General features: G+C 48.5%; 1 protein-coding gene across 2 annotated transcripts in view; it reads left to right on the top strand.

The window, feature by feature from the left end:
• The first annotated feature begins 8,511 nt into the window (after positions 1-8,511).
• KIF3C (kinesin family member 3C) overlaps positions 8,512-15,286 on the top strand; it is a 42,098-nt gene continuing 35,323 nt past the window's right edge. Inside the window, exon 1 of one of the 2 annotated variants that reach the window (XM_004377582.2) lies at positions 8,512-10,726. In XM_004377582.2, the coding sequence (XP_004377639.1) occupies positions 9,188-10,726 (1,539 nt within the window). In that variant the 5' untranslated portion in view covers positions 8,512-9,187. The remainder of the gene's footprint in view (positions 10,727-15,286) is intronic. The other variant, XM_023732426.1, reaches the window with a different exon arrangement.

The following is a 15,286-nucleotide window of genomic DNA, read 5'->3' as shown; positions in this document are numbered from 1 at the left end:
GAGATCCTGAGCCTATAGAGAAAGAGTTTTTAAACAAGACACAAGAAGTATGAATCAAAGGATAAGATTGGTAAGTGTGTCTATGTTAAAATTAAAAAGTCCTGGTTATGAAAAGATATCATGAAAATAATGAAAAGTCAAGCCACAGAGTGGGAGAAGATATTTCCAATGCATAAAAGCAACACGAAGTTCAAATCCAGAATATAGAAAGAGTGCCCATAAAGCAAAAAGAAAAAGACAGGCAACTCAGTAGAAAAATGAGCAAGAGACTTGAACAGGCAATTCAGAAAAGAAGATGTCCAAATGCCAATAAGCATATGAAAAGATGTTCACCTTTATTTGTTAGCAGAGAAGTTAGAATTGAAACCACAATGACATACCACTATATATTCACCAAATAGCTAACGCTAAGAATGACAATACTAAGTGTGGTATGGATGTAAAGCATCTGGAACTTTCATACACTGCTGGAAGTGCAAATTGTTACACCCACTTTGGAAAACAGTTTGACATTATCAATGAAAGCTGAAGATATTTGTTCCCTATGACCCAGCAATTCCACTCCTAGGTACACACCCAATAGAAATGTGTTCAGTGTGCACAGGAGACAGGAACAAGAATGTTCATAGTAGCTTGTAATAACCTCAAACTGGAAACAACCCAAATGTCCATCAAGAATAGACCATAGGTACTATATTCATGCAATGAGATATTATATAATAATGATAATAAATGGGCTACATTATCATTATTGTGTAATATTGGATGAATCTCACAAACAAAAGAAGCCAGGAAAAAGTACATATACATACACTGTATGAGTTTATATAAAGTTCCAAAACAGGAAGAAAAAAAAACCATAATCTTTACCCGTTGCCTTTGAGCTGATTCCGACTCATAGCGACCCTGAAGGACAGAGTAAAACTGCCCCATAGGGTTCTCAAGGCTGTAATCTTTATGGGAGCAGCCTGCCACTTCTTTTTCCCGCAGATCGGCTGGTGGATTCAAATTGCTGACCTTTCGGTTAGCAACCGAATGCTAACCACTGCGACACCAGGGCTGGTTAGCAGCAGAACGCTTAGCCATCGTGACACCAGGGCTCCTTACCATAATCTTTAGGTGGTAAAATACAAAGAAAAGCAAGCAGGTGATTATCATAAAGGTCAGGAGAGTGGTTACGTTAGAGAGGAAGAGGAGGGAATTGTGACTACAGAGGGTCCTGCAGGAGGCTTGTGGGATGTTGGCAGTGTCCTATTTTTGACCTGGGTAGTGGATACACGGGTGTTTGTTTTATAATAATTCTTCAAGCGGTATGTTTATGTACCCTGCAAGTTTCTGGGTATGTCTTTTATCCAGTTCAACTATGTGAAACTGCAAATATTCAACCACTTTAACTTGCTAAATGGCAATTTCATATGGTTCAATCTAATACTTCACAAGAAAAAATATTTTGCATTAAGTTAAGCAGCCATTCTAAATGATAGTTGTAAAGGCTATTAATAACTTCAAAAAATACTTATGATACTATCCCCTCACTTATTCATTAACCAAATATTTCCTTGGGACTTATGAATCAGGTGTACTTCTAGGCACGGGGATACAGAATAAAATTCTCTTCTGGTGCTTGTGTTCTGGTGTGAAGATCATCCATAGACAAATAAAGAAACAGAAGCTATCATACTGTGGTAAGTGCTATGCAGAAAATTGAAATGGAGTAAGGATATTATAAGGAGCCTTGGTGGGTAGTGGAGCCCTGGTGGTACAGTGGTTAAGAGCTCAGCTGCTAACCAAGAGGTTGGCAGTTTGAATCTACCAGCTGCTCCTTGGAAACCCTATAGGGCAGTTCTACTCTGTCCTACAGGGTCTCTATGAGTCAGAATCGATTTGACAGCAATGAATACTATGGACATCTTTAATATCCAGACTTTAAAATTCCTTTTCTTTTCTTTTTTTTCTTTTATTTTTTTTTTGGTTGACTCAAATCCCATTCACCAGAAATTACAGCAGAGACAGGAAGAAATAAGGTGTCAGTATAAAAGGAGCTATTAGAAATCTATGCTTGGACACATTTCGGGGACTCTTGAGTTAATAATGTCATGGGGATTTATAGCCCAGAAACTTGGATTTCATGCAATGATTTTTGTCACAGAATTATGTCGTCCTCTACTGGCAGAGCTTGGTTTTGCAGAGTAAATCTAAATCCTGAATTAATTGTACCTGAAATTTGCACACCACAGAATTACTAGAAGACACCCCTGTCTTCTTAGCATAATCTTATCCTGATTCTGACTGGGACCATGCTGGAAGAAGAGGCTGGTATGAGAATGCCCTGGGAAAGCAGAACTTTCATTGTCAAAGGAAATGGTGCAAAGAAACTTCTTCCCCCCACCAAGCCAGTGGTGGGTCTAGACTCCTGTGAAGCTATGATTCACAGTAGGGCTGGGAATCAATTGATCTGCCATCTCCACAATAAGCTCAGCCCCTTTGGTTTAGGGGCAAGACTGCCACGTTTGCAGTCTGAAGCCTGACTCTCTCCTTCCCTAGCCACTTTATCAGCCTGAAGCTTGGGTTCCTCCCTATAACATGTTGCTATTAATTAATATTTGACCCTTTTACTGGGGTTGATGTGAGCATCAAGTGAATAATATATGTGGTAATTCTTTATTAACTGTAAATTGCTCTACAAATATAATGACGTATTACTGCTGCTTCTTTGTCTCACCATTTTCTTGTCCAGAGAATCTTGGGACATTCATTTATTTACTTAACAATCTATATTGATTACTCACATTATGGTGAAGGAGATAAACTTAGTTAGTTAATCATAGTAGAAGTCAGACTATGATAAATACTATAAACGTAGTTAAACAATAAACTATAGAATCATGAGGAAAGGAAATGTTAATCTTGGTAGAATCAGGAGAGTCAAAAAAGGCCTCCCAGGAGAGGTGATATTCATGCTAGGGCTTTCATTTACTTCATATTTTAAAAATATTTATTGAATGCATACTATTTGCCAGGAACTGGGCTAGTCATTGTAGATACAAAGGTAAATGAGGTAGACATGGTCCATGTCCTTACACACTGACTCCTCAGTTATCGACTGTCTCATTATCCAACATTTCTCATTTACGACAATAATAAAAAATCTGCTATCTGACCATTTTGCGTATTAACGACCTATGCCTGGCAGTAACAAATGCTAAGGTGAGAGTAACGCTGGCTGTGATGGTTAAGGTTATGTGTCAACTTGGCTTGGCCATGATTCTCAGTGGTTTGGCAGTTATGTAATGATGTAATTTGGAAGTTATGTAATAATGTAATTTGGTAGTTATGTAATGATGTAATTTGGCAGTTATGCAATGATGAGGTCATCCTCCATTTTGTGATCTGATGTGATCATCCTCCATTTTTGCATAATGCTGATTTTCACATAATGACCTGGTCTTTGCAACCTAACCGTATTGATAAGTGAGGAGTGGGTGTAATAAAACAAGAGAGATGTACGAATAATTATTTAATTATAATTATGCTAAGCTGTATGAAGAAAAGTTCAAGGAACGATAACAGCATATTACAGAAGGATCTAAGATAGGTGGGGAAGTCAAGAAAGTTACCCTAAAGGAAATGACATTCAACCTGAGATTCGAAGGATGAGGAGGAGTTATCTAAGCAAAGACACGGGCATAAATGTTCTATACAGTGAAAACAAAATGCGAAAAAGTCCTGTGGTAGGAAGCTGGGAGGAAGCTGAAGAAGGCCATTATAACTAGAACACAAGGAGCAAGGTGGAGAGTGGCATGGGATGTGACTGGAGACATAGACAGTTTCCAGATTGTGCAGGGCCTCGGGGGCTACATTAATCATTTGGACTTTACCTTAAGAATAGTGAGAAGCATTAAAAAGTTTTAAGCGTGAGCTAACATGATTAGATATGTGTTTTTAAAAGATTGCTTTGTAGAGAATGGATTAGTAGGCGTGTCTTAGTCATCTAGTGCTGCTGTAACAGAAATACCACAAGTGGATGGCTTTAACAAACAGAAGTTTATTCTCTCACAGTCTAGTATGCTAGAAGTCCAAATTCAGGGCGTCAGCTCTGGGAGAAGGCTTTCTCTCTCTGTCAGCTCTGGAGGAAGTTCCTTGTCATCAATCTTTCCCTGGACTAGGAGCTTCTCCGTGCAGGAACCCCAGGTCCAAGGGGTGCACTCTGCTCCTGGTGCTGCTTTCTTGGTGGTATGAAGTCCCCATCTCTCTGCTTGCTTCCCTTTCCTTTTATCTCTTGTAAGATAAAAGATGGTGCAGGCCACACTCCAGGGAAACTCCATTTACATTGGATCAGGGATGTAACCTGAGCAAGGGTGTTACATCCCACCCTAATCCTCTTTAATATAATCTAATCTTGGCTCATTAACCACAGACAGAGATTAGGATTTACAATACATAGGAAAATTATATCAATCACAAAATGGAGGACAATCATACAATACTGGGAATCATGGCCTCACCAAGTTAACACGTATTTTTTGGGGGCACAATTCAATCCATGACAGGGGGCAAGTACAGACCTAGGGAGACTATATTGGAGGCTATTGTAGGAGGCCAGGCCAGAGAAGATGATGGCTTGGGCCATGGTAGTGGTCATGGAAATGCGGAAATTGACAGATCCAAGAAATATTTAGGAAATCGAGTTAACAAGAGTTGGTGCTTGAATGGATATATTGGGGCGGGGGAAGTGTTTTTCACAGAGTTAGGGACCATTCTGGGAGGAGAGTTTGGAGGGGAGGATGATGAGTTCTGTGTGAAAAATGGGGTTTCAGGTGCCTGGGAGCCATCTAAGTGGTTATGTCTATTAGAGAATTGGATGTATAGATTTGGAGCTCAGAAGAGAAGTCTGGGCTGGATATACAAATTTAGGAGTCATTTGGACAATAATTGAAGCCCTAAGCTTGAGTGATCATGGATTTGGAAGAAAAGAAGGCTTAGGACCAAGCCTTAATGAACTCCAACATTTAACATTGAGTTTGAAGGGAACATTCCTTTGATGAGACCAAAATTGAGCAACTAGAACTCATAAGAACTGTAGGAACAAAACCATAAAAGTGTAGAGTCATGGAAGTCATGGGAAGCAAGAGTTTCATAAAGAAGGGAAAAGTCAGTTGTGTTAGATGCCCCCATTAAAAAGGATCTACTAAAATTGGCACCATGGAATTCAGTGCTGTCCTTGGTAATAGAGTGGTGGGGGTGGAAGTCATATGGTATCGAGCTGCAGAATAAATAGAAGGTAAGATGGTACAGACAGAAATAGACAAAATTAGGAGGACATTGCAGGCAGAGGAGCAGCATGAGCAAAGGCAAGGAGACACAAAAAACTATGGGATGTTCAAGGGACCTCAAACAAATCAGAGTGGCTGGAGCTTTGAGCCTGAGAAGAGGAGGAATGGCTGAACACAATGCTGAGAACAGAGACAGGATCTGAACAGCCTTGAATGCGAAAGACAAAAAGATGGAAAACTACTATTTCTTGAGTACCTTCTATGTCCCGGGAGTTCTCACAGACATTATCTCACTTGATGCTCATTAAGCCCTGTGACTAAGGTAAGCATTCTTATCCTTAGTGCTTTTCCCAGTGAGAAAATAGCTGTTCAGGGAAGTTAAACAATTTACTCAGGGTCAAAACCAAAATCAAACCCGTTGCCATTGAGTCGATTCTGATTCATAGCAACCCTGTAGGACAGAGTAGAACTGCACCATAGGGCTTCTAAGGGTGTAGTCTTTATGGAAGCAGATTGTTACATCCTTCTCCTGAAGAGCCATTGGTGGGCTGGAACCGCTGACATTTTGGTTAGCACTTAACCACTGCACAACCGGGGCTCCTTACTCAGGGTCACACATCTTATAAACAATGGTATTCCAATGTTCCTCCCGTATAGGTGGAGCTGGGCAAATGACCCGCCAGGTGATGACACTGGATGGGGAGAGTAGGCAGGGATCCCTTTTACTCTGCTGGCATAGTGGTTAAGAGCTCCGCTGCTAATCAAAAGGTTGGCAATTCGAAACCCCCAGGCCCTCCTTGGAAACCCTATGGGGCCGTTCTGTTCTGTCCTATAGGGTCGCAATGAGTTGGAATTGACCTGATGGCAACGGGTTTGGTTTTTGGTTTATAGTGTCAGGCAGATTAGCCAAAGCAAAGAAAGGGTAGTCCAAAAATCAAAGCCAAGGGCAACAAGAAAATAGTTCAAGAGCCAAACGGTCTTAGGTTGCCAGAGCGAAGAGAGTTTAAGTCTACAAAGTCAAAACCCCACCCAGTTAATCATAAGCTGTAGAGCTTGATCAAAGAGAAGGCAGAGGAAGGCCAGGAAACTTCAGAAGTGGGCAAGCAAGCAACTCATCGTCAAGCCTCCAGCCTAGCTGACATCCAGTTCCTTGGGACTTGGAAATGGAGGAGAGGTGAAGTGACAGGCTTAGGAGAGTTGAAGGACTAAACAGACCCTCTAGAGAATAACAAGATTGAAAATGTTTTGTAGAAAGACTATTTTAGTGCCTCTGTGACGAAGGCCTTGAGGTTTCAGATGATAGCGCTTCCTTGCTTCTTTTTGTCTCCAGCTGCAGCAGGGAGAGGAGCTGCGCCATGTCGCGTCTGCAGTGGATGGTGGTGGTGCGTAACTGCTCCAGTTTCCTGATCAAGGGGAACAAGCAGACGTACAGCACCAAGCCCAGTAACCTGAAGGTCCGCAACTCTTTCCGCTACAACGGGCTGATTCATCGCAAGATTGTGGGCGTGCAGCCGGAGCTGACGGCGAAGGGGTAGAGATGGTACTGGAGCGGAGATGGGACCAGAGGAAGGAAACCACCTCCTCCGTGCAGACCACAATCAACAAAAACACCCGGGCCACTCTCAGCACCATCTGGCACATGATCTGCAAGAACAAGTACCTCCTGGATCTGCGCATGGCTGCCTGCACAGCCAGAAGCCGGTGATGGTGAAGAGGAAACGAACCGTTCCACCAAGGGCTCCTGAGCGCCAACCCCCCACCCCGCCCCAGAGCAATAAAAATAACTTCTGAAAAAAAAACAAAAAATTAGCGCCTATTTGATCTGGATCTCCAATTGGAAGTAAAGACAGTTTGGTCTCCGTCCATAGATTAAACTCTCCTCTGCAGAGTAGTACGTGAATAGGACTGGCTGTACTTTTGGAAATACACTTAATTTGCACCCTAGAAGGGGCAAATATGAAGATTCCATAGAGGAACACAAAACACAGACCTGGATACTCAAGAAAGCAGGAGGTGTAAGGGTATCGAAGCCAGGTCAGGTGCATGTATTAAGTGCTTGCTTTCTAAGTCTTCTCACCCCTACAATACTTGGTTTCCTTTGAGGCTCACAACCACTCTCTGAAGTAGGTATTATCCCCCACCCCCACCTCTCTAATTGTTTTAATAGATGAGGAAACTAAGGCTGGGACAAAGAAAGGGACTGCTCAAAGTCACATCGTTGGATGGAGGTCAGAACTGGAACGTGAATTCAGGTTTTGTGTTATGCCAATTCTGTGTCTCTTTTTTGCTATGGAAGAGCAATTGGCCAGGGAAGGCTTCATGGAGGAGGTGGTGCTTGAACTGCCCAAGTGGCAGGGAACCAAGTGCAGAAGGGTGTCAGGGGCCTCTGGGCAAAGGCACAGAAATGCAACACAGCACCAGCAGTTAAGGAAACAAAACATAGTTTCTAGAACGTGAGTTCCTTAAGGACAGAGTCCAGCTCCTAGAATGGGGCCTGAGGCTTAGCAGGCACTCAGTAACTATTCGTTGAAAAAACCAGTGTCTGAAACACATATTCTGTATAGGACAGGAGCTGGTGGCCAGGCTAGGAAGTTTGGCCTTGTGTACAATATGGAAGGTGGGAGAGGGAGGAGGAGAGAGGACCAGGTGCACATGCGGTGATGAGATGAAGAGAGAAGCAGCTGAAAGGTGGTTCCAGGAGCGCTAAGAAGAAGTAAGCTAGGGTAGGGAAGAGAAATAACAGGGTCAAGAGACATTTAGAGGTTAGGCTCCACGAGGCCTGACAACACCGTGAAGGAAAGAGGTGACATATACCCGTCTGCATGCAGAAAAACAAGAGCAATGGAGAGACCGAGAATGGTAGCCGTGCAGGGAACAAGTGTGGGTAGTGGATACCCCCACAGGGAGTCTGCAACCTCAGCAGTCATTGCGGGGGTTGCAGGCCGGAGCGGGAGGGGCCACCCGGACTGGAAAAGGCATTAGCAACCTGCCAGCACCCGGTTAACAAAGGCGGGACTACAACTCCCAGCATGCTCGGCCCGGTGGGGTGACGGCGGGCTGTGGCTGCGCTGCACCGGACTGGTGGGCGCAGGAGTTGGGTCGGCACCGGAGCCTGTCATTACGGAGAAGTCCGCGGGGGTGCGGAGCCGGCAATGCCCCACTCTCCCCCGCACACCGGCGGCGCCTGGCTCGCGTCTCCGGCCCCGCGGCCCCGCGGCCCCGCCCCTGGCCCCACCCCAGCCGAGAGGCTTAGCCGGGACCGCAGCGCGGCGGCAACATCACTCTCGCCGCCGCTGCTCCGCCCCATCCCCTTCTGTTTTTCTCTCTCATTCTCGGGTGGCGGCGGCGGTGAAGGCGGAGGCAGAGTCAGAGGCAGCCGCCTTGGCTGCAATGAATGATCCCCCAGCTAGTGGGGAGGACTCCAGGTGAGCCTCTGCCCTCGGGAGGGCCGGGACCCCCGGCCGCCCAGGACCCGCCGCCTCCGCTATGGATCCCTAGACGAAGGAGGAGGAGGAGAAGACAGCTCTGCTGCCCACCCCCATCCCATTTTCCTCGTCCTTTATCTCATTGTTGCCGTCGCTGTTTACCGCAGCGCTCCCTCTGCCCCAGCATGGGGCGGGCTCCGGGCACTGCCATTCGGCCGGTAGTGCTCCCGCTGTTCCTGCGGCTGCCCGGGGATTCTGCGTAATTCTCCCTCCCCCAGCCGGTGCAGCGAGGACCGGAGAGCAGTGGAGGCCCGGACTGCAGCAGCGGCGGGGCCACCTCCCAGCATCCCCACCCTAGGAGGCTGCATGCGGATTGAAGAGCGGCGCCTGGGGGCTGGGTCAGCCCCGCGGATCCTGACCTAGGGAGGAGGACAGAAAGACCGCCTAGGCTGCAGAGGGGGGCGGGGGCAGGAAGGGCAGAGCACCAAAATGGCCAGTAAAACCAAGGCCAGCGAGGCCCTCAAGGTGGTGGCCCGGTGCCGCCCCCTCAACCGGAAGGAGGAGGCTGCTGGTCACGAGCAGATCCTGACCATGGATGTGAAGCTGGGCCAGGTAACCCTGCGAAACCCACGCGCTGCCCCGGGGGAGCTGCCCAAGACCTTCACATTTGACGCCGTGTATGACCCCAGCTCCAAACAGGCAGACCTCTATGATGAAACTGTGAGGCCCCTGGTAGACTCGGTGCTTCAGGGTTTCAATGGCACGGTGTTTGCCTACGGCCAGACAGGTACTGGCAAGACCTACACTATGCAGGGTACCTGGGTGGAGCCCGAGCTCCGTGGGGTCATCCCCAACACCTTTGAGCACATCTTCACCCACATCTCCCGCTCCCAGAACCAGCAGTACCTGGTCCGGGCCTCCTACCTGGAGATCTACCAGGAGGAGATTCGAGACCTGCTCTCCAAGGAGCCAGGCAAGAGGCTAGAGCTGAAGGAGAACCCCGAGACGGGTGTCTACATCAAGGACCTCTCCTCCTTTGTCACCAAGAATGTCAAGGAGATTGAGCATGTGATGAACCTGGGGAACCAGACGCGAGCAGTGGGCAGCACACACATGAATGAGGTCAGCTCCCGCTCCCACGCCATCTTCGTCATCACGGTGGAGTGCAGTGAGCGTGGCGCTGATGGCCAGGACCACATCCGTGTGGGCAAGCTCAACCTGGTGGACCTGGCTGGCAGCGAGAGGCAGAACAAGGCAGGCCCCAACACAGCTGGAGGGACAGCCACACAGTCCTCAGGGGGTGGTGGTGGCGGTGGAGGCAGTGGTGGTGGTGGAGAGAGGCCTAAGGAAGCCTCCAAGATCAACCTGTCACTGTCTGCCCTGGGCAACGTGATTGCTGCTCTGGCTGGCAATAGGAGCACACACATCCCCTACAGGGACTCCAAGCTCACCCGACTGCTCCAGGACTCTCTGGGGGGGAATGCTAAGACCATCATGGTGGCCACACTAGGGCCAGCTTCTCACAGCTATGACGAGAGCCTTTCCACCCTGCGCTTTGCCAACCGAGCCAAGAACATCAAGAACAAGCCTCGAGTGAATGAGGACCCCAAGGACACGCTGCTGCGGGAGTTCCAGGAGGAGATTGCCCGCCTGAAGGCCCAGCTGGAGAAGAAGGGCATGCTGGGGAAGCGGCCCCGGAGGAAGAGCAGCCGCAGGAAGAAGGCCGTGTCAGCCCCAGCGGGGTACCCTGAGGGGCCAGTGATCGAGGCCTGGGTGGCCGAAGAGGAGGATGACAACAACAACAACCACCGCCCGCCCCAGCCCATCCTGGAGTCAGCCTTGGAGAAGAACATGGAGAATTACCTGCAGGAGCAGAAAGAGAGGCTGGAGGAGGAGAAGGCGGCCATCCAGGACGACCGCAGCCTGGTGAGCGAGGAGAAGCAGAAGCTGCTGGAGGAGAAGGAGAAGATGCTGGAGGACCTGTGGCGGGAGCAGCAGGCCACAGAGCTGCTTGCTGCCAAGTACAAGGTAAGGCCCCAAAGGGAATGGGGGACTACGAGAAGTGCCCGGGGGTCTGTGGGTCTTTGAGGGTCTGTGGCCTGGCATGCAGTGGGATATCCTCCCTCAGCATCACATGCTGCTCTCCTGCCGAATGTGGTCCTGGAGCAGCCAGGCAGATTCCTGTGATACCAGACTGACAGGCAGAGCCTCCAGGGAGGGCTTGGTGGGGACACACACACGCGCTAAGAAAAGCAGAGCAGACAGGTGGTCTCTCAAGCCAGTGAGCTTGGGTGGTCTGACCTGCTGCCTGTCAGTCTCTGCTGGTGGCCCCAGCATCAGTCAGGTCAGTGTCATGGCCCGGAAGGAGCTCAGCCTGTCGTGAGTTCTCCTGACTAGCCTCCTCCCCTGCAACTTCCTCCCTCTACAGCACCTTCAGACCTCACCTCATTTTAATAATATCTGACATTTGGATAGCACCTCACAGTTTACAAAATGCCCCCACATACGTGATCTCATCTGATCCTAACAACAGCCATCCAGGTTGGCGATTCTTAAAGCTCCATTTTACAGATGAAGGACTAAGACTCAGAGAAGTGACGTGACCAAGGTTCCATCTTACAAGGTGGCAGAGCTGAGCTGGAACCCATGAGCCTCATGCTTGTTCATTTCTTGGGTGGCAGAGTGGGACCATGAGTGGATCCTGTTCCCTGTGAAAATAGTCCACTGGACTCATGTGGTGGGGTCTATTGCTTTGTGTCACTGGAAGGAGATTCAAAGGGATCACACAGGAGGTAGGGTGGAAAGAACACCAGAGTGTATACTGGAGACCTGGAGTCTAGGCCTAGTTATTCTACAGCTCATTGAGTGACCTTGTGCAAATTACTTCCCCATCTCTTGGGCCTCAGTTTCCCTTTGTGTAAAATAGAAGGTTGGCCTGGGTCATCTCTCAGGCTCTTCCAACCTGACAATCCCATCACCTGTATTAATCTCAGAAGCAAACCAACTGGCTCCACACCCAGGCCTCATCCCAGTAAGGTCCAATTCCCTATTGCGCTGAGAGATGCCAGGGCCTCAGCATCCTTCCTGAGCTTCCGTGTGGGCCTCCACGCTCTAGGAGGGGCTCAGCTATGGAGGCCGCCTCATGGTCATCCACAGACCTGTTACATTTCAATGCTACAAATGCCACAACTCAAAGTTCCAGGTATTTACAGGTCCCTGGGGCCCTCAACAGAGCCCTGGTGGTGCAGTGGTTAAGAGCTTGGCTGCTAACCAAAAGGTCGGCAGTTCGAATCTACCAGCTGCTCCTTGGAAACCCTCTGGGGCAGTTCTACTCTGTCCTATAAGGTTGCTATGAGTTGGAATTGACTCAGTGACAATGGGTTTGGTTTGGTTTTGGGGCCTTCAACACTGGGGGTTGGAGGAAGGATGTGGAGAACCATGAGCTGTTCACTGGCTGGGAAAAGCAAAGCATTACCATTTCTCATTCCCTTACAGGAGTGTGAGCTGGGGAGGGGAAGCCCTGGCTGGAGAAGGAGAGCTGCAGCCTCTGAGGAGCGGCCCATGAGCTGTTTGCCATTGTCTGTGTCATGGGAATGTGCTGTTGCACCAGGGGCTCCGGCCTTACATGTTTAATATTTAATTCACCTTCATGAGCTCAGCAAGGGTTATGCTGAGCTGCTTCCTCAAGGAAAGGCTCAGGGGCTATCCTGGGAGAAGCAGAATGTCAAAGACAGGGCAGCCAGGGCCCACCTTTCCCTGGGAGGGAGGGAAGCCAAACAGTCTGATGCTTTCAAATGAGAAGTCTTGCACTGGGCAATCCGTCACTGGTTTTATGACCAAGAGCCCCCCTCCCACCGTTGCCACCACACAGCCTGTGGGTCTTAAAGCTGGGGGGCAATGGAGCCTGAGAGGAGAGGACAGTGCGAAAGCATACTTCATCCTCCTGAGGAAATGGGTAGAGGGGATGGAGCCACGGTTCCCCTTAATGGGAACTGGTTGGCTCTGTTCAATAAAGCCCTTGGATCGAAGGCAGTTATGGGGCACAGATAGCAGGGCAGTCAAGGGATTGGAGCGGCCAAGCCAGAACTCTTGTACCAGAAGAAGTGTAGCCACAGAACCCCACAATCTCATAGCAGGCAGGGGCCTTAAAAAGCAGGCTCTGACTTGCCGGGTGTTACACAGGTGATGTGAGGACAGCTGGGACTTTTTTTTAAATTGTAGTCAATATGTATGTAACCAAACACCTGCCATTTTAACCTTCCACTCTGCATTCAGTGACATTAACTTGTATTCATCGTGTTGTTCAATCATCACCCTTATCCACACCCAGATTTTTCCACAGAGCCAGGACTCTATACTTGCTCCAGCCTCCTTCCATTATGGCAGACCCTGTTACCCATGCTACTTGATAATTGTAGTAGTTTATTTTGATACAACACTTTATATTTAAAGAGTACTTTGGCATCTTAATCTCATTTAATCCTCTGAATAACCCCAAGAACCAAAACCAAACCTGTTGCCGTCAAGTTGATTCCAACTCGTGGCGATCCTATAGGACAAAGTAGAACTGCCCCATAGGGTTTCCAATGAGCGGCTGGTAGATTCGAACTGCTGACCTTTTGGTTAGCAGCCGAGCTCTTAACCACTGTGCCATCAGGGCTTCAACAACCCCAAGAGATGGGTATTATTATTTCCACTAGACGGTTATGAAAACCCAGACTGGGGAAGTTGAATGACTGTCTTGGTGACCCCGGCTGATAAATGGCAGACCTGAGGCTGAAACCCAGGCCTTTTGACACCCCAAACCTGTGCTCTTCCTGCTTCATCACATATCCCTCCAGGTTTGCTCACTGGCTGACTCAGGCCAAAGGCCTTCGCCTCTCTCAGTCTCAGGTTTCCATTTGCCTAACGAGAAAAAAGAAGCCTGACATAGCCCCCTGGGGAGTGGGTGCAATTGTCCTTATGTGCCTGGCTTTCAGATATAAGCAAAGGGGGAGGGTGCCTGGGAAATTCCAGGAAGGGAATGAGTCTGTATCTTGTGACTTCTTGTCACACCCAGCCCAGGACAATCTGTCTAGAGGAGGATCCAAACCTTCCAGAGCCCCTAAGGCACCGCCTGCTTCAGCGTTGGCTGTTTCCAGGATGGCAGAAACAATTTGAGGGCTCTTGAGCGATCCACAGGGTAAAGAGGAAGGAGCATGTTAGAGATAATAATCCCAGTCCTGCCTGTTTCACAGGGTTGCTTGAAGATTAAATGAGATCATTAGTCTGAGGGCATTGGAAATAAGTTGAAAGCACCAAATAAATTGAGGGCATTAGCAGCCACAGGGTGGCTTCTGTCTGGCCAAGCAGGAGTCCACCTATCGCCAGGATTGACATCTTTGTTGTTAGCGCAGGCCTTAACCCCTTCCTCACCCTGCCGTCCCAGCCGCCCGTACCTGCAGCAGCTGGGAGAAGAGCCAGACAGGAAAGGTCTAGGAGATCTCAGAGGGCAGGAGCTCGAGTCCCTTCCAGAAATTAGCTGAGCCTTTGCTTCCCGTCTGTAATCCACTCTTCCCCACTTTCCGAGTTATGGCATCAACTCCCCCTCCTCCTTTCCCTTCTTCCAGTTCACGACACCCTCTGGGGGCAGGTAAGTGTACTTGATGTGACCCAGTACCCTCATTCCCTCTGACTCATCTTACAGTCTGTCTCGCCTGCTTTCCCTGCCTGCCACCTCTGAGGCGCCCGTTCCCTTTGTTCTCCCCTCACTGTGTACAGACACCAAGCAGGTCTCCTTGGAATCTGCCTTCATCTCTCCGTTTGCCACGTGCCTCAGGGAATGTTAAGGTGTGCCGAGGTGCGAGGGCCTGTGATTGTGATTGGCCCCCGTGTCTGTTGTTAATCATTAGCAATCCATACTTAAGGAGTATTTCAGGGGGTGGGGGGCGGGGGGGAGGGACTTGAGACCATACTAGGCCTATCAGGTAGGAGGATGTTAGCAAGAGTAAGTCACAGACCAACAACTGAGGTTATTGTGCCGCACAGTTAAAGCTCAAGTGTTTGTGCACAGTCCACGCACTGCAGTGAGGACTGGTAAATGCACGTAGGTTGGTTGGGGAAAGGCCCAGTTTACTCAAATAATTGTGCAAGAATGTGATTTTATGACTGCTTTAATTTTGAAACTAAACTTTTTTGGACTGGATGATTTGTAAAACTTTAATTCTAGGTACTTGGAAGGGAAGGAGAGTGTTTTGGGAAGGCAGAGACTGCAGTGATAGAAATGCAGGCTTGAACTGAAAAGAGGTAGAACAATGGCGCTGACTGTGATCCCCAAGGAAGTAGTTCTAGAAAGAGAAGAGCAGGGGCTTCTTGGTTAGAGCTGGATTCTCTCCATGGTGGGTGTAGAAAAGAAATCCTGCAGAAGCAGCCCCAAGCCAGAGGGATGAGGTCACCCCAGGAAGCACAAACCACTGAAGTTTTACTCTCCCCTTTGTGGGTCCCTCTTCTTTCTCCTACTTCCCAGCGTGGGGTTTAACCATAAATGTGGATGAAAGGGAGGGAGTTTCAAGCCTGAGAAGTAACAGGTACAGCAATAATAATGACATT

The sequence above is a fragment of the Trichechus manatus genome, unplaced genomic scaffold (assembly GCF_000243295.1).
Source record: "Trichechus manatus latirostris isolate Lorelei unplaced genomic scaffold, TriManLat1.0 scaffold00052, whole genome shotgun sequence".
NCBI classification, from domain to species: Eukaryota; Metazoa; Chordata; class Mammalia; order Sirenia; family Trichechidae; genus Trichechus; species Trichechus manatus.
The sequence above is the reverse complement of the archived record's forward strand: the minus strand, read 5'-3'. Positions and strand labels throughout refer to the sequence as shown.